The 22,482-nt window shown below is 40.0% G+C and overlaps 1 protein-coding gene across 2 annotated transcripts in view; it reads right to left on the bottom strand.

The window, feature by feature from the left end:
- SEC22A (SEC22 homolog A, vesicle trafficking protein) overlaps positions 1–19,517 on the bottom strand; it is an 84,443-nt gene extending 64,926 nt beyond the window's left edge. For both annotated transcript variants that reach the window (XM_068979137.1, XM_068979147.1), the window contains exons 1-2: positions 19,499–19,517; positions 1,298–1,498 (exon numbers count right to left, since the gene is read on the bottom strand). In XM_068979137.1, coding sequence (XP_068835238.1) covers positions 1,298–1,479 — 182 coding nt within the window. In that variant the 5' untranslated portion in view covers positions 1,480–1,498; positions 19,499–19,517. The remainder of the gene's footprint in view (positions 1–1,297; positions 1,499–19,498) is intronic.
- Positions 19,518–22,482: the final 2,965 nt, after the last annotated feature.

The raw sequence follows: 22,482 nt of genomic DNA, 5'->3' as shown, positions 1-22,482 counted from the left end.
ATACAGAATTAGACTAAGATATCATTTTAGATATATTTTAACCACCATGACCACCATCACATTTTCTAGCTAAAACTCAGAAAGACCAAGTAAAGACAATGCTCATTATCCCAGGTAATCCAAATAAATATAGACCTTCTTTAAGGTTCTCTTCTGGGCTTCTCTGAAACTCATTGGGCATGTCTACCCTCACAGTTTCAGTGTCTATGTAAATAACTCAAAAATCTCTCTACCACTTCAACTGAACGCCTTGTTATAACCTCAAGTAAAATGATGAAAATGGAGCTTCACTGTCTCCCTCTTCTTCCTCACCACATAAGCAACCCTTTTCAAAGATCTCATTCTGTCCTATTCCAATTCCAAGTCCACTTCGTCCCTTTCTTCTCTTCATCTCTGATATTCTATCTTATCAGGCTTAACCATTTCTTCTTCTGAAGTATCTTTCTTGTTGGCATTTTGTTTATCATTTGCACTTTTATGTTACGAGTTCAGGCCCTAATTACAAGTTGACTTCTCTCCTCTACTCAGACTTTCCATTTCACCCTATATTTTACTGTCTCAGCATTGTTTTTTATAAAGCTATTTTCCTCAAACCTGCAATAACAGTTTCCTAAACTTATTACATCATCAAAGGGACATCCCTCGACCTGAACTTTCAGGGAGATGTAGGATATGGCCCCACACTAATTATCTCACATTTCCCATAACTATCCCTACATCACCATTCACTACTTCAGGCCAGGTTAATGCACCTACCACACTTTGATCTTCAGCCACAGCATTCATAAGCCTGCTGTCTTTCATGTCTTCTAGATCTCTGTTCAAATGTCACCCTCTCAGAGAGGCCCCTGACCACCAAAAGTCACTATCCCACTGCTCATTATTTATTGGGCACTGTGTCAATAAATAATAATGATGAGCACTATCTCCTCTCACTAGGATATAAATCTTGTAAGTTCTTTGAGGGCAGCTATCAGGTATGATTTTTTATATTTCCCATGAAAGTTTTCCTGGACATGTAAGAACACCAATAAATACCTAATGATCAGTTTACAAGACAGAATATCTGCAATCTGTAAAAATATAAAATTTTCTAAAGCCAGACATAAACACATAGAAACTACAAAAAGGGTAATGACATAATAAATATTATTTAGTATAAGTTCAGAATCACATAATTTTTGACTTGAAAATTTTCCTAAGCTAATCAACACTAATTTCTATTTCAACAACTAAAATTTCATTAAAATGACAACCACTAAGCAAATGATTCTAAGGGAGCAAGCTGAAGTCTTACTTAATATTATAACGTCCAGTTTTCAGTGTACATCTATCAGGAAGCTGAGCCAGTTTTCTTGAGAGCATTTTAAAATACTTTCTGCACTCCTGCATGCCTGTGCCTTGTTCATAGTCAGTAGAAGCAGAAAGTGGCAGTCCATCTCTGACACGAATGACTGAGGCAGATAAAATCATAGACATTTCCACCAGCAGAGAAGACCTGAAACAAAATTAACAATTTGAGTTAGGTAAGAAATTAAATCCAAGGCTGATAAACAGTGCAAAAATGTGCAACTCACTAATAATCAAAGACTTACTAATTAAAGCAATGACATATTATATTTTCCCTCACAAATTAGCTGTTAAAAAAAACCACTTGCTTCCTTCTGGCATTTCTATAAGTATACATGGAAATAAATATTGGAATAAACAGCATGTAAAAACAATTTGGTGATGTTCAACAAGAGTTTAAAAAAAATATGCCCTTTGACCACTATATATATATATATATATATATCTCCTTATCCTAAAGAAGATAATCAGGTTTAGAAAAAAAATTTTAAACAGAAAGACATTTTTCTCATAGAAAGAGCTGAAAACCTAAACATTCAACAACAGGGGGATGGTTAAACAAATTACTGGTATACCCCATGATGGAATATAATGCAACTAAAAGTTATGTTTGTTAAGAACAGTTTAATGATATGGTAAAATGTTTATATGTCAGGTATTTGAAAAGCAGGATCAAAACTGTATATGTTGTTTTCCATAAAGACACAGAGAAGGAAGAAGGGAGGGATAAATGGCAAAACAGATACTGGAAGGAAACATGACAAAATCAGAATGCTCATTTCCAAGAAACAGTATTATGGATGACAGTTATTTTACAATTTCCTAAGTCTCCGCAATATTCCACAATGGGAACATATTATTTTTATAATCAGATAAATGTCTTATTTAAAATAAGTCTTAAAGCTAAAGGAATACTAATCAATACTGTTCTCAATCTTTTTGCCAGAAAGCAAATCATAATGTATGGATGTGAGAGTAATGTATGGATGTGAGAATGGACTATAAAGAAAGCTGTGCACTAAAGAATTGATGCTTTTGAACTGTGGTATTGGAGAAGACTCTTGAGAGTCCCTTGGACTGCAACGAGAGCCAACCAGTCCCTCCTAAAGGTAATCAGTCCTGAATAGTCTATTGGAAGGATTGATGCCGAAGCTGAAACTCCAATACTTTCACCAGCTGATGCGAAGAACTGACTCACTGGAAAAAACCCTGATGCTGGGAAAGACTGAAGGTGGGAGGAGAAGGGGACGACAGAGGATGAGATGGATGGATGGCATCATCAACTCAATGGACATGAGTCTGAGTAAACTCTGGGAGTTGGTGATGGACAGGGAGGCCTGGTGTGCTGCAGTCCATGGGGTCGAAAAGAGTCGGACACGACTGAGCAACTGAACTGACTAAATCATAATGACCTGTTTTATTATATTCTAATCATGCTTTACAAAAATAAATAAAAGACCATAGGTTTTTGCAGGTCTGAAAGAAATCAGGTAAACAGTCAAATTTTGATAAAATACACACATATACAGTGGTTCTCAAATTTCAGCCTGTATCAAAACCACTGGAATTTTTATTAGAAATGCAGATTTCTGGGTCCATCCCTCAAAAAATTCTGATCCATCGACTATGGGGTGGAGCTTGAGCATTTTCCATTTTAAGCAAATTCCCCAAGTAATTACTATACTTATCTAAGGACCATACTTTGAAAGAAACTGAATTACAACATGTTCAGTTCAGTTCAGTCACTCAGTCATGTCCGACTCTTTGCGACCCCATGAATCACAGCACACCAGGCCTCCCTGTCCATCACCAACTCCCTGAGTTCACTCAGACTCACATCCATCGAGTCAGTGATGCCATCCAGCCATCTTATCCTCTGTCATCCCCTTCTCCTCCTGCCCCCAATCCTTCCCAGCAGCAGAGTCTTTTCCAATGAGTCAACTTTTCGCATGAGGTGGTCAAAGTACTGGAGTTTCAGCTTTAGTATCATTCCTTCCAAAGAAATCCCAGGGTTGATCTCCTTCAGAACGGCCTGGTTGGATCTCCTTGCGGTCCAAGGGACTCTCAAGAGTCTTCTCCAACACCACAGTTCAAAAGCATCAATTCTTCGGTGCTCAGCCTTCTTCACAGTCCAACTCTCACATCCATACATGACCACTGGAAAAACCATAGCCTTAGACTAGACGGACCTTTGCTGGCAAAGTAATGTCACTGCTTTTGAATATGCTATCTAGGTTGGTCATCACTTTCTTTCCAAGGAGTAAGCGTCTTTTAATTTCATGGCTGCAGTCACCATCTGCAGTGATTTGGGAGTCCCCAAACATAAAGTCTGACACTGTTTCCACTGTTTCCCCATCTATTTGCCATGAAGTGATGGGACCAGAGGCCATGATCTTCGTTTTCTGAATGTTGAGTTTTAAGCCAACTTCTTCACTCTCCTCTTTCACTTTCATCAAGAGGCTTTTTAGTTCCTCTTCACTTTCTGCCATAAGGGTGGTGTCATCTGCATATCTGAGGTTATTGATATTTCTCCTGGCAATCTTGATTCCAGCTTGTGCTTCTTCCAGCCCAGTGTTTCTCATGATGTACTCTGCACATAAGTTAAATAAGCAGGGTGACAATATACAGCCTTGACGTACTCCTTTTCCTATTTGGAACCAGTCTGTTAGCAGTCTATATCTAAGTGATAACTCTTTCCTGCCAGGCCATAGAGCATAATGCCACTAAATACGTCTCCTTCACTAGCAGCAGTAAAATTGAAAAATTTGGTAACAATGTCATAGGCTTTTTTCAAGATAATACTCAGAGACTAAATTAATCCTTACCTAATCAGCTTAGTTAGTTCAATATTATCTCACTCCAAAAATGAAAAACTGACTTAGTAATATATCAAACAATGACAAAGAAAATCAGTTGGTACCAAGTTTGGAAACCAGGGGCCCCTAATTTTTGTCACTGTGTCAAGTCGAAATCTGAGTGCCCAATCATGATGATAACTGATAACAAAACTTAACCTAAATAATAAAGCTAATGCATTAAATTTACTTCCCCCTTTACCTCTATTCATGAGGGAATGAGAGGAAAAGCTAGGTATTAATATGTCATTATCCTTTAATATTTTTCTTCTCCATTTATTTGAAAGGAAAAAAAAAACAGCAGGAATTAAATTAGTCTTTACCATAATGGAATCTTCAAACAAAAGTTCCAACGTGACATATCCAAATCATTTTTTTTCTTCCTATTGAACCAGCTCCTTTTTCCTTCTGAAGGCAGTAGCAAAAGAAAGCTGGGATCAAGGGATAATGTCTATACTACAAATCTCTTTTTTAAGTTGTTACATTTATTAAACCACAATTGTAACATTTAGCCTAAGTGTAAGAAATTAGGAAAATGGCTTACTTTATACCCTTATAATTTATGATTTAAACAGAAAATTTCATCTTTCCAGAAGTATACTGAAACACAATGACCACTCTAGGACTTAACATGAGGGCAAGATTGTGACTTACAGTTTCCAAACATCCATATTCTTAGTACTGTTTAAAAGAAACTGCATTCTTTATGTTTCATCTTTCTAGGATCTCAACAGAAATATTAGGAATAAGCTTTACTATACAATGCCAACTTTCACATAACCTTCAAAGCTACTCTTTTCTCTTTATATGACTTAAGACAGAAATGTATGATTCACACTTCCTAAAAGAATACCAACCTAGTTAAGTTCCATTCATTTAACGAACATTTATTATTTATGCCAGGGGCTATGTTAGACATTAGGAATAGATAGTTCCTACCATGGAGAAGCATCAATCCAGAATTAAATTCAGATGGAAAGAGCAAACATAACAAAAGCTATATTGCCAACTGCTTTACTAACTGGAAAACTACAGTCACACAAACTTGCCTTTCAGATATTCCTAATATACAGTTTTAGGCTTGTAAGCAAAAGCACAACAGCAGTGACATTCCCTTTCTAACTTCTTGAAAGGCTTTCAGAGAAGCTTCAATAGACCCACTGATAAGATTTCTCTGAGGAGAAAAAATTAAACCTCCTCCTTTCAGAGTCATTTAACCTAGCATTCAAACCAGCGAACTAACAAAAGAAATTGGGATGACAGTTAGTGAACAATACAAGGCTTGACTAATTTGTAGAGACTTTAGTCACCTTCAGTTCAGTTCAGTCATGTCCAACTCTTTGGATTAGCAATCTTTCCGTTATTTACTCAATACATACACCCCACCTTTTTTATTTTTACCTTGAATTCTTAATACAGTTCCTTAAACATACACACACTCCAATCTTAATCTGGACTGTGGCAGTAGAAAAAGGAATCTGTTGACATTAAGGCCAAGCTCGGGTTCAGTTCAGTCAGTTTAGTCGCTCAGTCGTGTCTGACTTTTTGAAACCCCATGAATTGCAGCACACCAGGCCTCCCTGTCCATCACCAACTCCTGGAGTTCACTGACTCATGTCCACCAAGTCAGTGATGCCATCCAGCCATCTCATCCTCTGTCATCCCCTTCTCCTCCTGCCCCCAATCCCTCCCAGCATCAGAGTCCTTTCCAATGAGTCAACTCTTTGCATGAGGTGGCCAAAGTATTGGAGTTTCAGCTTTAGCATCAGTCCTTCCAAAGAAATCCCAGGGTTGATCTCCTTCAAATTGGACTGGTTGGATATCCTTGCAGTCCAAGGGACTCTCAAGAGTCTTCTCCAACACCACAGTTCAAAAGCATCAATTCTTCGGCGCTCAGCTTTCTTGACAGTGCAACTCTCACATCCATACATGACCACTGGAAAAACCAGAGCCTTGACTAGACAACCTTTGTTGGCAAAGTAATGCCTCTGCTTTTCATACGTTATCTAGGTTGGTCATAACTTTCCTTCCAAGGAGTAAGAGTCTTTTAATTTCATGGCTGCAGTCACCATCTGCAGTGATTTGGGAGTCCCCAAACATAAAGTCTGACACTGTTTCCACTGTTTCCCCATCTATTTGCCATGAAGTGATGGGACCAGAGGCCATGATCTTAGTTTTCTGAATGTTGAGCTTTAAGCCAACTTTTTCACTCTCCTCTTTCACTTTCATCAAGAGGCTTTTTAGTTCTTCTTCACTTTCTGCCATAAGGGTGATGTCATCTGCATATCTGAGCTTATTGATATTTCTCCCAGCAATCTTGATTCCAGATTGTGCTTCTTCCAGCCCAGCGTTTCTCATGAGGTACTCTGCATAGAAGTTAAATAAGCAGGGTGACAATATACAGCCTTGATGTACTCCTTTTCCTATTTGGAACCAGTCTGTTGTTCCATGTCCAATTTTAACTGTTGCTTCCTGACCTGCATATAGGTTTCTCAAGAGGCAGGTCAGGTGGTCTGATAATCCCATCTCTTTCAGAATTTTCCACAGTTTATTGTGATCCACACAGTCATAGGCTTTGGCGTAGTCAATAAAACAGAAATAGATGTTTTTCTGGAACTCCCTTGCTTTTTCAATGATCCAGCGGTTGTTGGCAATTTGATCTCTGGTTCCTCTGCCTTTTCTAAAACCAGCTTGAACATCTGGAAGTTCATGGTTCACGTATTGCTGAAGTCTGGCTTGGAGAATTTTGAGCATTACTTTACTAGTGTGTGAGATGAGTGCAATTGTACGGTAGTTTGAGCATTCTTTGGTATGGCCTTTCTTTGGGATTAGAATGAAAACTGACCTTTTCCAGTCCTGTGGCCACTGCTGAGTTTTCCAAATTTGCTGGCATATTGAGTGCAGCACTTTCACAGCATCATCTTTCAGGATTTGAAATAGCTCAACTGGAATGCCATCATCTCCACTAGCTTTGTTCATAGTGATGCTTTCTAAGGCCCACTTGACTTCACATTCCAGGATGTCTGGCTCTAGGTGAGTGATCACACCATCGTGATTATCTGGGTTGTGAAGATCTTTTTTGTACAGTTCTTCTATATATTCTGCCACCTCTTCTTAATATCTTCTGCTTCTGTTAGGTCCATACCATTTTTGTCCTTTATCAAGCCCATGTTTTCATGAATTGCTGGAATGGGTGAATTTAACTCAGATGAACATTATATCTACTACTACGGGCAAGAATCCCTTAGAAGAAATGGAGTAGCCATCATGGTCAACGAAAGAGTCCGAAATGCAGTATTTGGATGCAGTCTCAAAAACGACAGAATGATCTTTGTTCATTTCCAAGGCAAACCATTCAATATCACAGTAATCCAAGTCTATGCCCCAACCAGTAACACTGAAGAAGTTGAAATTGAATGGTTCTATGAAGACCTACAAGACCTTCTAGAACTAACACCCAAAAAAGATGTCCTTTTCATTATAGGGGACTGGAATGCAAAAGTAGGAAGTCAAGAAACACCTGGAGTAACAGACAAATTTGGCCTTGGAATACGGAATGAAGCAGGGCAAAGGCTAATAGAGTTTTGCCAAGAAAATGCACTGGTCATAGCAAATACCCTCTTCCAAAAACACAAGAGAAGACTCTACACATGGACATCACCAGATGGTCAACACCGAAATCAGACTGATTATATTCTTTGCAGCCAAAGATGGAGAAGCTCTATACAGTCAACAAAAACAAGACCAGGAGCTGACTATGGCTTAGATCATGAACTCCTTATTGCTAAGTTCAGACTTAAATTGAAGTAGGGAAAACCACTAGACCATTCAGGTATGACCTAAATCAAATCCCTTATGATTATACAGTGGAAGTGAGAAATAGATAGAGTGCCTGATGAACTATGGATGGAGGTTCGTGACATTGTACAGGAGACAGGGGTCAAGACCATCCCTATGGAAAAGAAATGCAAAAAAGCAAAATGACTGTCTGAGGAGGCCTTACAAATAGCTGTGAAAAGAAGAGAAGTGAAAAGCAAAGGAGAAAAGGAAAGATATAAGCATCTGAATGCAGAGTTCCAAAGAATAGCAAGAAGAGATAAAGGCTTCCTCAGCGATCAGTGCAAAGAAATAGAGGAAAAGAACAGAATGGGAAAGACTAGAGATCTCTTCAAGAAAATTAGAGATACCAAGGGAACATTTCATGCAAAGATGGGCTCGATAAAGGACAGAAATGGTATGGACCTAACAGAAGTTCAGGTTAGGATACCCATAAAGTCTAGGCAGGGTAGTGGCTGGAGAAAACATGGAAAAGCTAGTGGGAACTGAGAAAAGGGAGAGGTTAAGACACTTGCATGGAAAGATTTAACAGCAGTAGTTTTATTGGGGTTATATATACATTTTTAGTACACTGGTCCATTCTCCCTCACCTTTAACAGAAAAAAAAAAAAAAAGTAGCATATGCCTTTACACAGCATCAGGAAACTCACAGGAAATCTGAGTGCTGGCTTATATATTCTTTGCCCAATAGCAACTGCTAGAGTAAAAATTTCCACAATACCAAACTCCTATAGCAGTGGTTAGCAAGCAGTCTTTTAGATCCAAGACAACAAGATGCTTGCCTTTCTTCTTCAGAATGTTGTAGGGTAATGACTGTGGTTCCAAGGTTCCAGGAAGGCAATCTCTCAAAAGCAGTAAACAAAACCCAGCACGTAAGTACATTTTATATCTACTTTACAGCAAGATGCTTTCAAAATGCCACTTTTAAGGGGAAAAAAAATAATTTCATAACAGGTTAATCACTCTTACTTTTAGTCTGTTATTTCCCAAACTTCCGTCATCCAAGTACCATTTTCAGAAGTCATATTACCGTATCTGCATCCCACCTGTACTATTTTTTACCTAATACAGGTCTTTCAATTGATTTACTTTTTGCCCTATGCTTAGCAATAGCATCTATGAAATCAGTTTTGAGGTGTTAGGTTTTCCTTCTAATTTAAATTAAAATATATAAAGAACTTTTGTCTTATCAAACATGTGTGGGAAAATTTTTGCAGAATTTCTTTTATGTTTATCTGCTTATCATTTATCTTGCCTATCTTAAGTTACCAAAGTTTGGGAAACACTACTTTGGTACATACTGTTTTATTAAAAGTACTAGCTAAAGATCTGTCTCTCTCCTTTTGACTCCCCCACTTCTCCTTCCTCCCTCTTCTCTTCTCTGTGTAACTCTGTGAACCTCTCTGGGTGTTCCAGGCTGTGGAGAGCACATAGGGAACTGATTACTGGCTAGACTGCTCTTTCCCTTTTGATTCCCCCTCTTCTCCTCCTGGTCACCTGTATCTCCCTCCTCCCTCTTCTCTTCTCCATGTAATTCTGCAAACCTCTCTGGGTGTCCCTCACTGTGGAGAATCTTTTCTCCATTAACCTAGATGTTTTACCATCAGTGCGACATGGATGGAGAAGTCTTGAGGCTACTGTAAGAATAAGACTGAAAAACCAGAGGCTGAAGGCTTAAATCCAAAACTTGAAAGCACCAGAAAACTCCTGACTCCAGGGAATATTAATCAACAAGAGCTCATCCAAAAGCCTCCATACCTACACTGAAACCAAGCTCCACCCAAGAGCCAACAAGTTTCAGAGCAAGACATACCATGCAAATTCTCCAGCAACACAGGAACATAGCCCTGAGCATTAATATACAGGCTGCCCAAGTCACACCAAACCCATACACACCTCAAAACTCACTACTGGACACTTCATTGCACTCCAGAGAGAAGAAATCCAGCTCCACTCACCAGAACACTGACCCAAGCTTCCTTAATCAGGAAACTTTGACAAGCCACTCATCCAACCCCACCCACAGGGAGGAACCATAAACTTCCAGCATACAGAAAGGCCACCCCAAACACAGCAATCTAAACAAGATGAAAAGGCAGAGAAATATGCAGCAGGTAAAGGAACATGATATATGCCCACCAAACCAAACAAAAGAGGAGGAGATAGGGAGTCTACCTGAAAAAGAATTCAGAATAATGATAGTAAAAATGATCCAAAATCGTGAAAACAAAATGGAGTTACAGACAAATAGCCTGGAGACAAGGATTCAGATGATGCAAGAAATGTTTAACATGGACCTAGAAGAAATAAAAAAGGATCAATCAATAATGCATAATGCAATAACTGAGATCAAAAACACTCTGGAGGGAAACAACAGTAGAATAACTGAGGCAGAAGATAGGATAAGTGAGGTGGAAGATAGAATGGTAGAAATAAATGAAGCAGAGAGGAAAAAAGAATTTTTAAAAATGAGGACAACCTCAGAGACCTCTGGGACAACATCAAATGCCCTAACATTTGAACTATAGGCGTCCCAGAAGAAGAAGACAAAAAGAAAGGCCATGAGAAAATAGTTGAGGAGATAATAGTTGAAAACTTCCCTAAAATGGGGAAGGAAATAGCCACCCAAGTCCAAGAAACCCAGAGAGTCCCAAACAGGATAAACCCAAGGCGAAACACCCTAAGACACATATTAATCAAATTAACAAAGATTAAACACAAAGAACAAATATTAAAAGCAGCAAGGGAAAAACAACAAATAACACACAAGGGGATTCCCATAAGGATAACAGCTGATCTTTCAATAGAAACTCTTCAGGCCAGAAGGGAATGGCAGAACATACTTAAAGTGATGAAAGAAAATAACCTACAGCCCAGATTACTGTACCCAGCAAGGATCTCATTCAAATATGAAGGAAAAATCAAAAGTTTTACAGACAACCAAAAGCTGAGAGGATTCAGCACTGCCAAACAAGCTCTTCAACAAATGCTAAAGGATCTTCTCTAGACAGGAAACACAGAAAAAGTTTATAAACTCAAACCCAAAGCAACAAAGTAAATGACAACAGGATCATACTTATCAATAATTACCTTAAATCTAAATGGGTTGAATGCCCCAACCAAAAGACAAAGACTGGCTAAATGGATATAAAAACAAGACCCCTATATATGCTGTCTACAAGAGACCCACCTCAAAACAAGGGACACATACAGACTGAAAGTGAAGGGCTGGAAAAAGATATTTCACACAAATGGAGACCAAAACAAAGTAGGAGTAGCAATACTCATATCAGATAAAATAGACTTTGAAATGAAGGCCGTGAAAAGAGACAAAGGACATTACATAATGCTCAAAGGGTCAATCCAAGAAGAAGATATAACAAGTATAAATATATATGCACCCAACATAGGAGCACCGCAGTATGTAAGGAAAATGCTAACAAGTATGAAAGGGGAAATTAACAGTAACACAATAATAGTAGGAGACTTTAATACCCCACTCACACCTATGGACAGATCAACTAAACAGAAAATTAGCAAGGAAACACAAACTTTAAATGATACAATGAACCAGTTAGACCTAATTGATATTTATAGGACACTTCACCCCAAATCAATGAATTTCACCTTTTTCTCAAGTGCACATGAAACCTTCTCCAGGACAGATCACATCCTGGGCCATAAATCTAGCCTCGGTAAATTCAAAAAAATTGAAATGATTCCAGGCATCTTTTCTGATCACAATACAAGAAGATTAGATGTCAACTACAGGAAAAAAAACTATTAAAAATACAAAATGGAGGCTAAACAGCATGCTTCTGAAAAACCAACAAATCACAGAAGAAATGAAAATATGCATAGAAACAAATGAAAATGAAAACACAACAACCCAAAACCTATGGAACTCAGTAAAAGCAGTGCTAAGGGGAAGATTCATAGCAATACAAGCTTGCCTCAAGAAACAAGAGAAAAGTCAAATAAATAACCTAACTCTATCCGGTAGTCATACATGGATGTGAGAGTTGGACTATAAAGAAAGCTGAGCACCAAAGAACTTATGTTTTTGAACTGTGGTGTTAGAGAAGACTCTTGAGAGTCCCTTGGACTACAAGGAGATCCAACCAGTCCATCCTAAAAGAGATCAGTCTTGGGTGTTCATTGGAAGGACTGATGTTCAAGCTGAAACTCCAATACTTTGGCCATCTGATGTGAACAGCTGACTCATCTGAAAAGGCTCTGATGCTGGGAAAGATTGAAGGTGGGAGGAGAAGGGGACAACAGAGGATGAGATGGTGGATGGCTTCACTGGCTCAATGGACATGAGTCTGAGTAAACTCCAGGAGCTGGTGACGGACAGGGAGGCCTGGTGTGCTGCAATTCATGGGGTCGCAAAGAGTAGGACATGACTGAGCTGAGCTGAACATCTAAAGCAACTAGAAAAGGAAGAAATGAAGAACCCCTGAGTTAGTAAAAGGAAAGAAGCCATAACAATTAGGGCAGAAATAAATGAAAAAGAAACAAAGGAGACCATAGCAAAAATCAACAAAGCTAAAAGCTAGTTATTTGAGAGGATAAATAAAATAGACAAACCATTAGCCAGATTCATTAAAAAAAAAAAAGGGAGAAGAATCAAATCAACAAAATTAGAAATGAAAATAGAGAAATCACAACAGATAACACAGAAATACAAAGGATCATAAGAGACTGCTATCAGCAACTATATACCAATAAAATGGACAACTTGGAAGAAATGGACAAATTCTTAGAAAAGTACAACTTTCCAAACTGAACCCAGAAGAAATAGAAAATTTTAAACAGGCCCATCACAAGCATGGAAATCAAAAGCATAATCAGAAATCTTCCAGCAAACAAAAGCCCAGGACCAGACAGCTTCACAGCTGAATTCTAACAAAAATTTAAAGAAGAGCTAACATATATCCTACTCAAACTCTTCCAGAAAACTGCAGAGGAAGGTAAACTTCCAAACTCATTCTATGAGGCCACCATTACCCTAATACCAAAACCAGACAAAGAATGCCACAAAAAAAGAAAACTACAGGCCAATATCACTAATGAACATAGACGCAAAAATCCTTAACAAAATTCTATCAGAATCTAACAACATATTAAAAAGATCATACATCATGACCAAGTAGGCTTTATCCCAGGGATGCAAGGATTCTTTAATATCCACAAATCAATCAATATGATAACCACATTAACAAATTGAAAGATAAAAACCATATGAATATCTCAATAGATGCAGAGAAAGCCTTTGCCAAAATTCAACCTACATTTATGATAAAAACCCTCCAGAAAGCAGAAATAGAAGGAACATACCTCAATATAATAAAAGCCATATATGACAAACCCACAGCAAACATTATCGTCAATGGTGAAAAATTGAAAGCATTTCCCCTAAAGTCAGGAACAAGACAAGGGTGCCCACTCTCACCACTACTATTCAACACAGTTTTGGAAGTTTTAGCCACAACAATCAGAGAAGAAAATGAAATAAAAGGAATCCAGATTGGAAAAGAAGAAGACAGACTCTCACTGTTTGCAGATGACATGATCCTCTACATAGAAAACCCTAAAGACTCCATCAGAAAATTACTAGAGCTAATCAATGACTACAGTAAAATTTCAAGATATAAAATTAACACATAGAAATCCCTTGCATTCCTATACACTAACAATGAGAAAACAGAAAGAGGAATTAAGGAAACAGTTCCATTCACCATTGCAACGAAAAGAATAAAATACTTACGAATAAATCTACCTAAAGAAACAAAAGACCTATATATAGAAAACTATAAACACTGATGAAAGAAATCAAAGGTGACACAAATAGATGGAGAAATATACCATGTTCATGGGTCAGAAGAATCAATATAGTGAAAATGAGTATACTATCCAAAGGAATCTATAGATGCAATACAATACCTATCAAGCTACCAACGGTATTTCTCAGAGAACTAGAACAAATAATTTTACAATTTGTATGGAAATACAAAAAACCTCGAACAGCCAAAGCAATCTTGAGAAAGAAGAATGGATCTGAAGGAATCAACCTGCCTGACTTCACTACAGTCATCAAGACAGTATGGTACTGGCACAAAGACAGAAATATAGATCAATGGAACAAAATAGAAAGCCCAGAGATAAATCCACACACCTATGGACACCTTATCTTTGACAAAGGAGGCAAGAATATACAATGGAGAAAAGACAATCTCTTTAACAAGTGGTGCTGGGAAAACTGGTTAACCACTTGTAAAAGAATGAAACTAGAACATTTTCTAACACCATACACAAAAATAAACTCAAAATGGATTAAAGAGCTAAACGTAAGACCAGAAACTATAAAACTTCTAGGGGAAAATATTCAAGAATATACAATGCAGAAAAGACAATCTCTTTAACAAGTGGTGCTGAGCACAAGCTGGAATCCAGATTGCCGGGAGAAATATCAATAATCTCAGATATGCAGATGACACCACCCTTATGACAGAAAGTGAAGAACTAAAGAGCCTTTTGAGGAGAGTGAAAAAGTTGGCTTAAAGCTCAACATTCAGAAAACTAAGATCATGGCATCTGGTCCCATCACTTCATGGCAAATAGATCGGGAAATAGTGGAAACAGTGTCAGACTTTATTTTGGGGGGCTCCAAAATCACTGCAGATGGTGATTGCAGCCATGAAATTAAAAGATGCTTGCTCCTTGGAAGGAAAGTTATGACCAACCTAGACAGAATATTAAAAAACAGAGACATTACTTTGTCAACAAAGGTCCATCCAGTCAAAGCAATGGTTTCTCCAGTAGTCATGTATGGATGTGAGAGTTGGACTATCAGGAAAGCTGAGCACCAAAGAATTGATGCTTTTGAACTGTGGTGTTGGAGAAGACTCTTGAGAGTCCCTTGGACTGCAAGGAGATCCAACCAGTCCATCCTAAAGGAGATCAGTCCTGGGTGTTCACTGGAAGGACTGATATTGAAGCTGAAACTCCAATACTTTGGCCACCTGATGTGAACAGCTGACTCACTTGAAAAGAACCTGATTCTGGGAAAGATTGAGGACAGGAGGAGAAGGGGACGACAGAGGATGAGATGGTTGGATGGCATCACTGGCTCAATTGACATGGGTTTGGGTAGACTCCAGGAGTTGGTGATGGAAAGCGAGGCGTGGCGTGCTGCGGTACATGGGGTCGCAAACAGTCAGACACGACTGAGTGACTGAACTGAACTGAAGAGGAAAACATAGGCAAAACACTCTCTGACATAAATCACAGCAGGATCCTTTATGACCCACCTCCCAGAGTAATGGAAATAAAAGCAAAAATAAACAAATGTGACCTAATTAAACAAAAGTTTTTGCACAAGAAGGAAACTATAAGCGAGGTGAAAAGACAGCCTTAAGAATGAGAGAAAATAATAGCAGATGAACCAACTGACAAAGAATTAATCTCAAAAATATACAAGCAGCTCAATTCCAGAAAAATAAATGACCCAATCAAAAAATGGGCCAAAAAACTAAACAGACATTTCTCCAAAGAAGACATACAGATGGCTAACAAATACATGAAAAGATGCTCAATATCACTCATTATCAGAAAAGTGCAAATCAAAACCACAATGAGGTACCATCTCACAGCAGTCAGAATGGCTGCTATCCAAAAGTCTACAAGCAACAAATGCTGGAGAGGGAAGAAGAAAAGGGAACCCTCTTACACTGTTGGTGGGAATGCAAACTAGTACAGCCACTATGGAGAACAATGTGGAGATTCCTTAAAAAACTGGAAACAGAACTGCCATACGACCCAGTAATCCCACTGCTGGGCATACACACCAAGGAAACCAGAATTGAAAGAGACACGTGTACCCCAATGTTCATTGCAGCACTGTTTACAATAGCCAGGACGTGGAAGCAACCTAGATGTCCATCATCAGACAAATAGATAAGAAAGCTGTGGTACATATACACAATGGAGTATTATTCAGCCATTAAAAAGAATACATTTGAATCAGTTCTAATGAGGTGGATGAAACTGGAGCGTATCATACAGAGTGAAGTAAGTCAGAAAGAAAATCACCAATATAGTATACTATTGCATATATATGGAATTCAGAAAGATGGTAACGATCACCCTATATGTGAGACAGCAAAAGAGACACAGATGAACACAGCAAAAGAGAACAGTCTTTTGGACTCTGTGGGAGAAGGCGAGGGTGGGTTGATTTGAGAGGGTAGCATTGAAATGTGTATATTATCATATGTGAAGCGGATCACTGGTCCAGGTTCAATGCATGAGAGAGGGTGCTCAGGGCTGGTGCACTGGGATGACCCTAGGGGATGGGATGGGGAAGGAGGTGGGAGGGGGGTTCTGGATGGGGAACACATGTGCGCCCGTGGCTGATTCATGTTGATGTCTGGCAAAAACCACTAAAATATTGTAAAGTAATTAGCTTCCAATTAAATTAAATAAATTAATTTTTTAAAAAGTACTAGCTGAGATCTGGGAACTGGGGTGTAGCTTTGGAGAAGGCTATACTAATTGTGATGCACTGGACTGGGGGAAGATTGAGTGAAACGAGAAGGATTTCATGCAGCCATAGGTTAGCAGGAAGGTACTTGGGAGATAGAGCCTGAAAAGAGGTGAAAAGGGTACTAAAAACAGCCAGAGTTTATTTTGCAACTTTACCTGTGCCCCGCATCTTATCAACAGCCTTTGGTATTTTTATTATAGGTACTTGTACTGCATAGTATGCAAAAGAACTCTGGCTCCAGAGTAGATCATTCACACATCTAGGAAGAAGGCCTTCAACACATACTCAATTGCATCAGTAATTTGCGTAACACCTCACAGTTAACGAAGAGTGAGGGAGGTATAACCTCCATTTTACGGATGAGGAAACTTTCCTCAGTGTCACACTGCTAATATATGGCAGTGCTTAAATCTAAGTCTCTTGTATATCTCTACATCACTGTGCTCCTCCTATAATCAACAAGGGGCAAGAAGCCAGTGATACAGGAATTAGCTATTCATTCTGAAATAACAATTTTTAAAAACAGCTTATATACTATACAGTAAGTATTATAGTTAACAGGGTGTACTATGAAACCAAATTGCCTGGATTCAAAAACTGGCTCTACCATTTAGTAATTGTGTAAACTTGGGCAAACTTTTTATGCTCAATACCCTCATCTGTCAATTTTGACTACCAATAGCACCCATCTCATAGGACTGTTTAAAGATACTAATAGTATCTACCACATAAGAACATGTAAAGAACCTGAAACACCACCTTGCAGACGGAAAGTGCAATATTAAGCGTTTGTTATTATTGACTGTCCTCTATTTACCACTTTATACACATTACCTCATTTAAGCCTTCCAATACCCTGTGAGGTAGTTATTATCCATTCCATTTTATCTCTGAGGAAATTCAAGCCCAGAAAAGTAATCTATTCAATCCTGAAACGAGCAAGTGACAGAATTAAACTCAAGCATAATTCTAACCACACTCTGAAATGTTGCCTATCAACATATTTAAGCTTCTTACTCAACTACATTGGAGAAGGAAATGACAACCCACTCCAGTGTTCTTGCCTGGAGAATCCCAAGGACGGGGGAGCCTGGTGAGCTGCCGTCTGTGGGGTCACACAGGGTTGGACACGACTGAAGCGACTTAGCAGCAGCAGCAACTCAACTACATGGACAGGAAGGTCGAAAGTACCTGTTTGTTAAGACCTAGACTCACTAGAAAAGAGCCTGATGCTGGGAAAGATTGTAGGCGGCAGGAGAAAGGGACAACAGAAGATGAGATGGTTGGATGGCATCACTGACTCAATGGACATGAGTTTGAGCAAGTTCTGGGAGTTGGTGATGGACAGGGAAGCCTGTGCGCTGCAGTCCATGGAGTCGCAAAGAGTTGGACACGTCTAAGCGGCTGAACTGAACTGCAGGCTCCATTAATACACCAGTATAAAATACACTGAAGATTTTTAAGAATCAATTATGTACACATGGGCTTTCCTGGTGCCTCAGATGGTAAATAATCTGTCTGCAATGCAGGAGACCCAAGTTTGATCCTTGGGTGGGGAAGATCCCCTGAAGGAGGAAATGGCAACCCACTCCAGTATTCTTGCCTGGAGAATCCTACGGACGGAAGAGTCTGGTGGGCTACAATCCGTGGGATCACAAAGACTCAGACACGACTACCACTTTATAATCACTTTATACACATACACATACACACACACACAAACACTAAACTAACTATGGTTCTCAGTATAGGCAATGCCCAGATGCCCCTTAAATTAGGGTTGTGTTGTGTGCTTGGTCAACCCTCAGTCCTGTCTGACTCTTTGCAACTCCACGGACTGTAGCCTGCCAGGCTCTTCTGCCTATGAAATTCTCCAGGCAAGAATACTGGAGTGGGTTGCCATTCCCTTCTCCAGGGGATCTTCCTGACCCAGGGATCAAACCCAGGTCTCCCACATTGCAGGCAGGTTCTTTACCATCTGAGCCACCAGGGAAACCATTATCTTAGCACTTGAACAAATGCCAGTAACCTGCAAAGGGACTCAGAAAGTTTTTAAGAAGTGGCTGTTCCACCTGTTAGCTGAGATCCCATCATCTCCCTTCTGGTGGCTGACACCTTACCCCTAGGCTTTGCCTTGGCTGAAGCAAAACATAGAAGGAACTGATTCTCAAGCTTTCCCACTGCCCCAGGTGGAAGACCCAGGAAACTAAACGGGGCGGGGCAAAGCTGCTGTTTTCACTGTCAGAGAGATTAAAGGCAGCTGAGGCTCGGCCTCCTATTCCGGAACCCTCAGCTACCTGTGGAGCCAATTGCTTAGGTCTCCCTTATGCCACATCGTTTCCTAAGTGCCATTAACAGGACCTTCGGTTTCTGTGACCCAACGCGGGCAAATCTCTGGGTTCAATGCTTGAATTAGCATTGAGGTTGAACTACCTCACAAAAAAGCTAAGTAACCCTGCCTAAAAGAAAATAGGAAGTGCCGCGTCAAGCTCTCTGGGCCGCCTAAACAGCCTAGGAGGGCCACCGTGTTTCTGACACCTGGGCGCCAGGGAATGCCGCTTAACCGCTGGCAGCTCAGAGCGACTGTCCCTCCCTCCTCGGCCCCCTGCTCAAGCTGCCCGATATCCCGGCAGGTCAGTCGAAGGGCAACCGCCGTTCGCGCGGCCCCAGTGATCCCTCAAGTTGAAGGGAACGAAGTCCCAGCAATCCCACCCCTTCAAAGCTCCACGACTCCGACGACTCCCGCTCCCACGCCAAGAACTTAGTTCCCGCCCGGGGTAGGTAGGTCTGTAGTTCCAACGGCGAGAGTCAGGACCGTGGCAGGAGAACGGGAGAGAGAGGCGAGCGGCAGATCAGGGTTCGGGCGACCCCAAGAAGGGACGAAGGACTGGGAGGGGCCGGGCCGTACCTGTCGAGCCGAGACCCGCCGCTCCGAGTGACGCGCTTCGCAGTGCACTGTGGGGCTGGGGAGTGGCCTCTCCGCGGGGCAGCCCCGCGTGCAACGTGGCTGGCACCCAGCGGGATCTAGCCCCGCCCCCGTTCCTTGCTCAGGCCAATCAGGTTCTGGGGGAAGGACACACTAACCCGCCCGCTCCGGAGGAGATTGACAGCTTTTCACGCTTCTACGCCAAGAGAGTGGCAAGTCCTGGATTGACTGATTATACTGTCCCTCGCAAATAAGGCTGATCTCCCGTCTGCCGCCTGTACCTGCAGGTAGTTTGTTTCTTATGCGGCCCTGCAGGAAACAGTTATAGAAGGAGCATGAAAGCCCCACTCTGAGTGAACAAGAAAAGGACCTGTCTCATTATTACCACGCCCGGGAAGGCATCCTACCTTGACAAAGAAATGCCAAATGCTGTTCCTGCAGTCCATCCCAGCTTTTGCATCGGTCATGCATTATTAAACAAGTGCTTACTGACTGCATACTATGTGCCAAGCCCAGTGTTAGGCATTGGGTTATAGGAGTGAATATAACTTTCGGTGGATCTAATGTGTGATAGGAGCAAGAGATGTTAAAGCATAAACATTACATAATTATATATTGTGATCAATTCTATGAAGAAAAATTAGTGAGTGCAACGATAGATTAATAAGGACTATGGGGAAAGAGTTCTTTGAAGAAGTGCCTTTGAAGCTCCAGGCACATGAAAGAGCCTTTAAGAATGTTGCCGGCATAGAGAATATTATGTTTGAGATTGTTGGGGCATGAAAGAATTTGATGTGTTCTAGGAACATGTCACTGAAAGGAAGTCAGTGGGGTTGAGGTGTAGGAGCAAATGAGTCGAAATGAATCAGAGGCCAGACTATGCAGGCTCCTCCTGGCCACATTATACATTTTAGACTGTATTTTGGAATGTATCTTAAGGTCAATGGGCAGCTAATAGAGTGTTAAGTAGGGTCAGATTTACATATTTATTAATAAACTCTCACTTAGGCTATTTGTGGGGAATAGTTTGAAAGAGGAGAGAAGGGCTTATTGGAAGTCCTGTTTGGAGGCAGTGACATTAGTCAAGGCCAGAGATGACGGTGGCTTGAGCTAGGGTAATAACACTAGAGACAGAAAGATTTGGGTAATTTTGAAATACTTATTTATAAATTAGAGGTGGAATTCAAAAGATGTAATAAAGAATTGGTTTGCCTAGGATGATAAAGAAAAGCAGAGCATTAAGAATGCCTCCATGACTTACTAGATGAATTAAGAACCCATTTACTGACTCAGGGAACCTAGAAGGAGGAGCAAATGGTCTTGGACATATTAAGTTGGGCATGCTTGTATTTGGAGATGTCAAACAGATTTGGAGATGTAAGTCTGAAGTCCAGAAGCAATGTCTGGACTAATTATATAAATTTTCTGGTTGTTGGAGTGGGTTAACCAAGCAATTCCACTCCTAGATATATGTGGAACAGAAATGTATTCATTTGTTTACCATAAACATACATAAGAATATACCACATATATAAGAATTCTCATAGGATAAATAAACTTTAGAATATTCACATAGTAGAACAGTATACAGGAAAGAGAATGAACAATCAACAACTACATACAAAACATGGATGAATCCCACAACTGTAAAACTGACTGATAAAAGCCAGACACAAACTGTATACTACTTGATTCTACTTATATAACATTCAAACAGAGACAAAAATAATATATGGTAATAGAAGTTAGACTGTTGGTTACCCTTAGGTGGCATTAAGGTTTGGAAAGGGCCCCTAGGGGGCTTCTGGGGTTCTAGTAATGTTTGATCTGGATGTTAATTACACTAGTGTGTTTGATTAATGAAAACTCATAAGGTTGGGAATTCCATGGCAATCCAGTGGGAACTCTCCCTGCTTCTACTGCAGGGGGCACAGATTCAAACCCTGATCAAGGAACTAAGATCCTGCATGCCAAATGGAAGTGGCAAAAAAAGAAAAGAAAATTCATCAAATTGCACACTTAAGATATGCAATTTTTAGTATGCATCTTATTATTCAATAGGAATTTTATATTTTTAAAGTGTTATGGTGATTCAGCCATAAATAAGTGACTGGTACCAAACTAAACTAACTTTCCTACCACAAACAATAGAAAACTGAACCAAATCTATGAGACAAGTATCTCTTCAGACATTGGACAGTAGGCACAGTAGAACTGTGATCTTAGAAAGAAGGAAAGCAAATAAGATGAGCCCAAAGGTGTCCCTGGAGAAGGCAATGGCACCCCACTCCAGTACTCTTGCCTGGAGAATCCCAGGGACAGGGGAGCCTGGTGGGCTGCAGTCTATGGGGTGGCAGAGAGTCGGACACGACTGAAGCGACTTAGCAGCAGCAGCAGCAGCAAAGATGTCCCCAGATTTTCTTTCTGGTAGTATTTTCCAAAGCACAGGATTGAAGAAAGCTAAGCAGAATACAGTACTCTCTCTAACTGAGGAGAGTGAAATTTGAATTATGAGAGATGGAGGCAACTGAAATTTGCAGGGCAGAGAACCAGATTAAGAGTTTCAGAAATATGTGTGAGTCTCCTTGAATCTTTGGCATAGCTTGAATGAGACTCCAGGAGGCTGGTTAAATAACAACTACTGTGGGAACTACAAGCTGAACAACTACTAGATCTTAAATAAGGTTTGGAAACATTGAAGTTCTGACCAACTGGAATGGAAAAACCTTATTAAACAAATAGGGCATTTGGTAAAAAAAAAAAAAAAAAAACCTCAGAAAGGCCACAGTTTAGAGATAAGGCTAAATTAGCCCAAGAGTAAAAGCTACTCTAGACTCACTCAAACAAAACAGAAAACTTACCTGCAAGTAAATTAAGTGCTTCATTGAATGAAACTTAATAATCTTTAAGGACAACAAAATCCAGGCACTAAACAATGTATTACCCATAATGTCCAGTATCCAAAG

Source organism: Capricornis sumatraensis, chromosome 1 (genome assembly GCF_032405125.1).
Source record: "Capricornis sumatraensis isolate serow.1 chromosome 1, serow.2, whole genome shotgun sequence".
NCBI lineage: Eukaryota > Metazoa > Chordata > Mammalia > Artiodactyla > Bovidae > Capricornis > Capricornis sumatraensis.
This window is presented reverse-complemented; position numbering and strand designations above follow the sequence as displayed.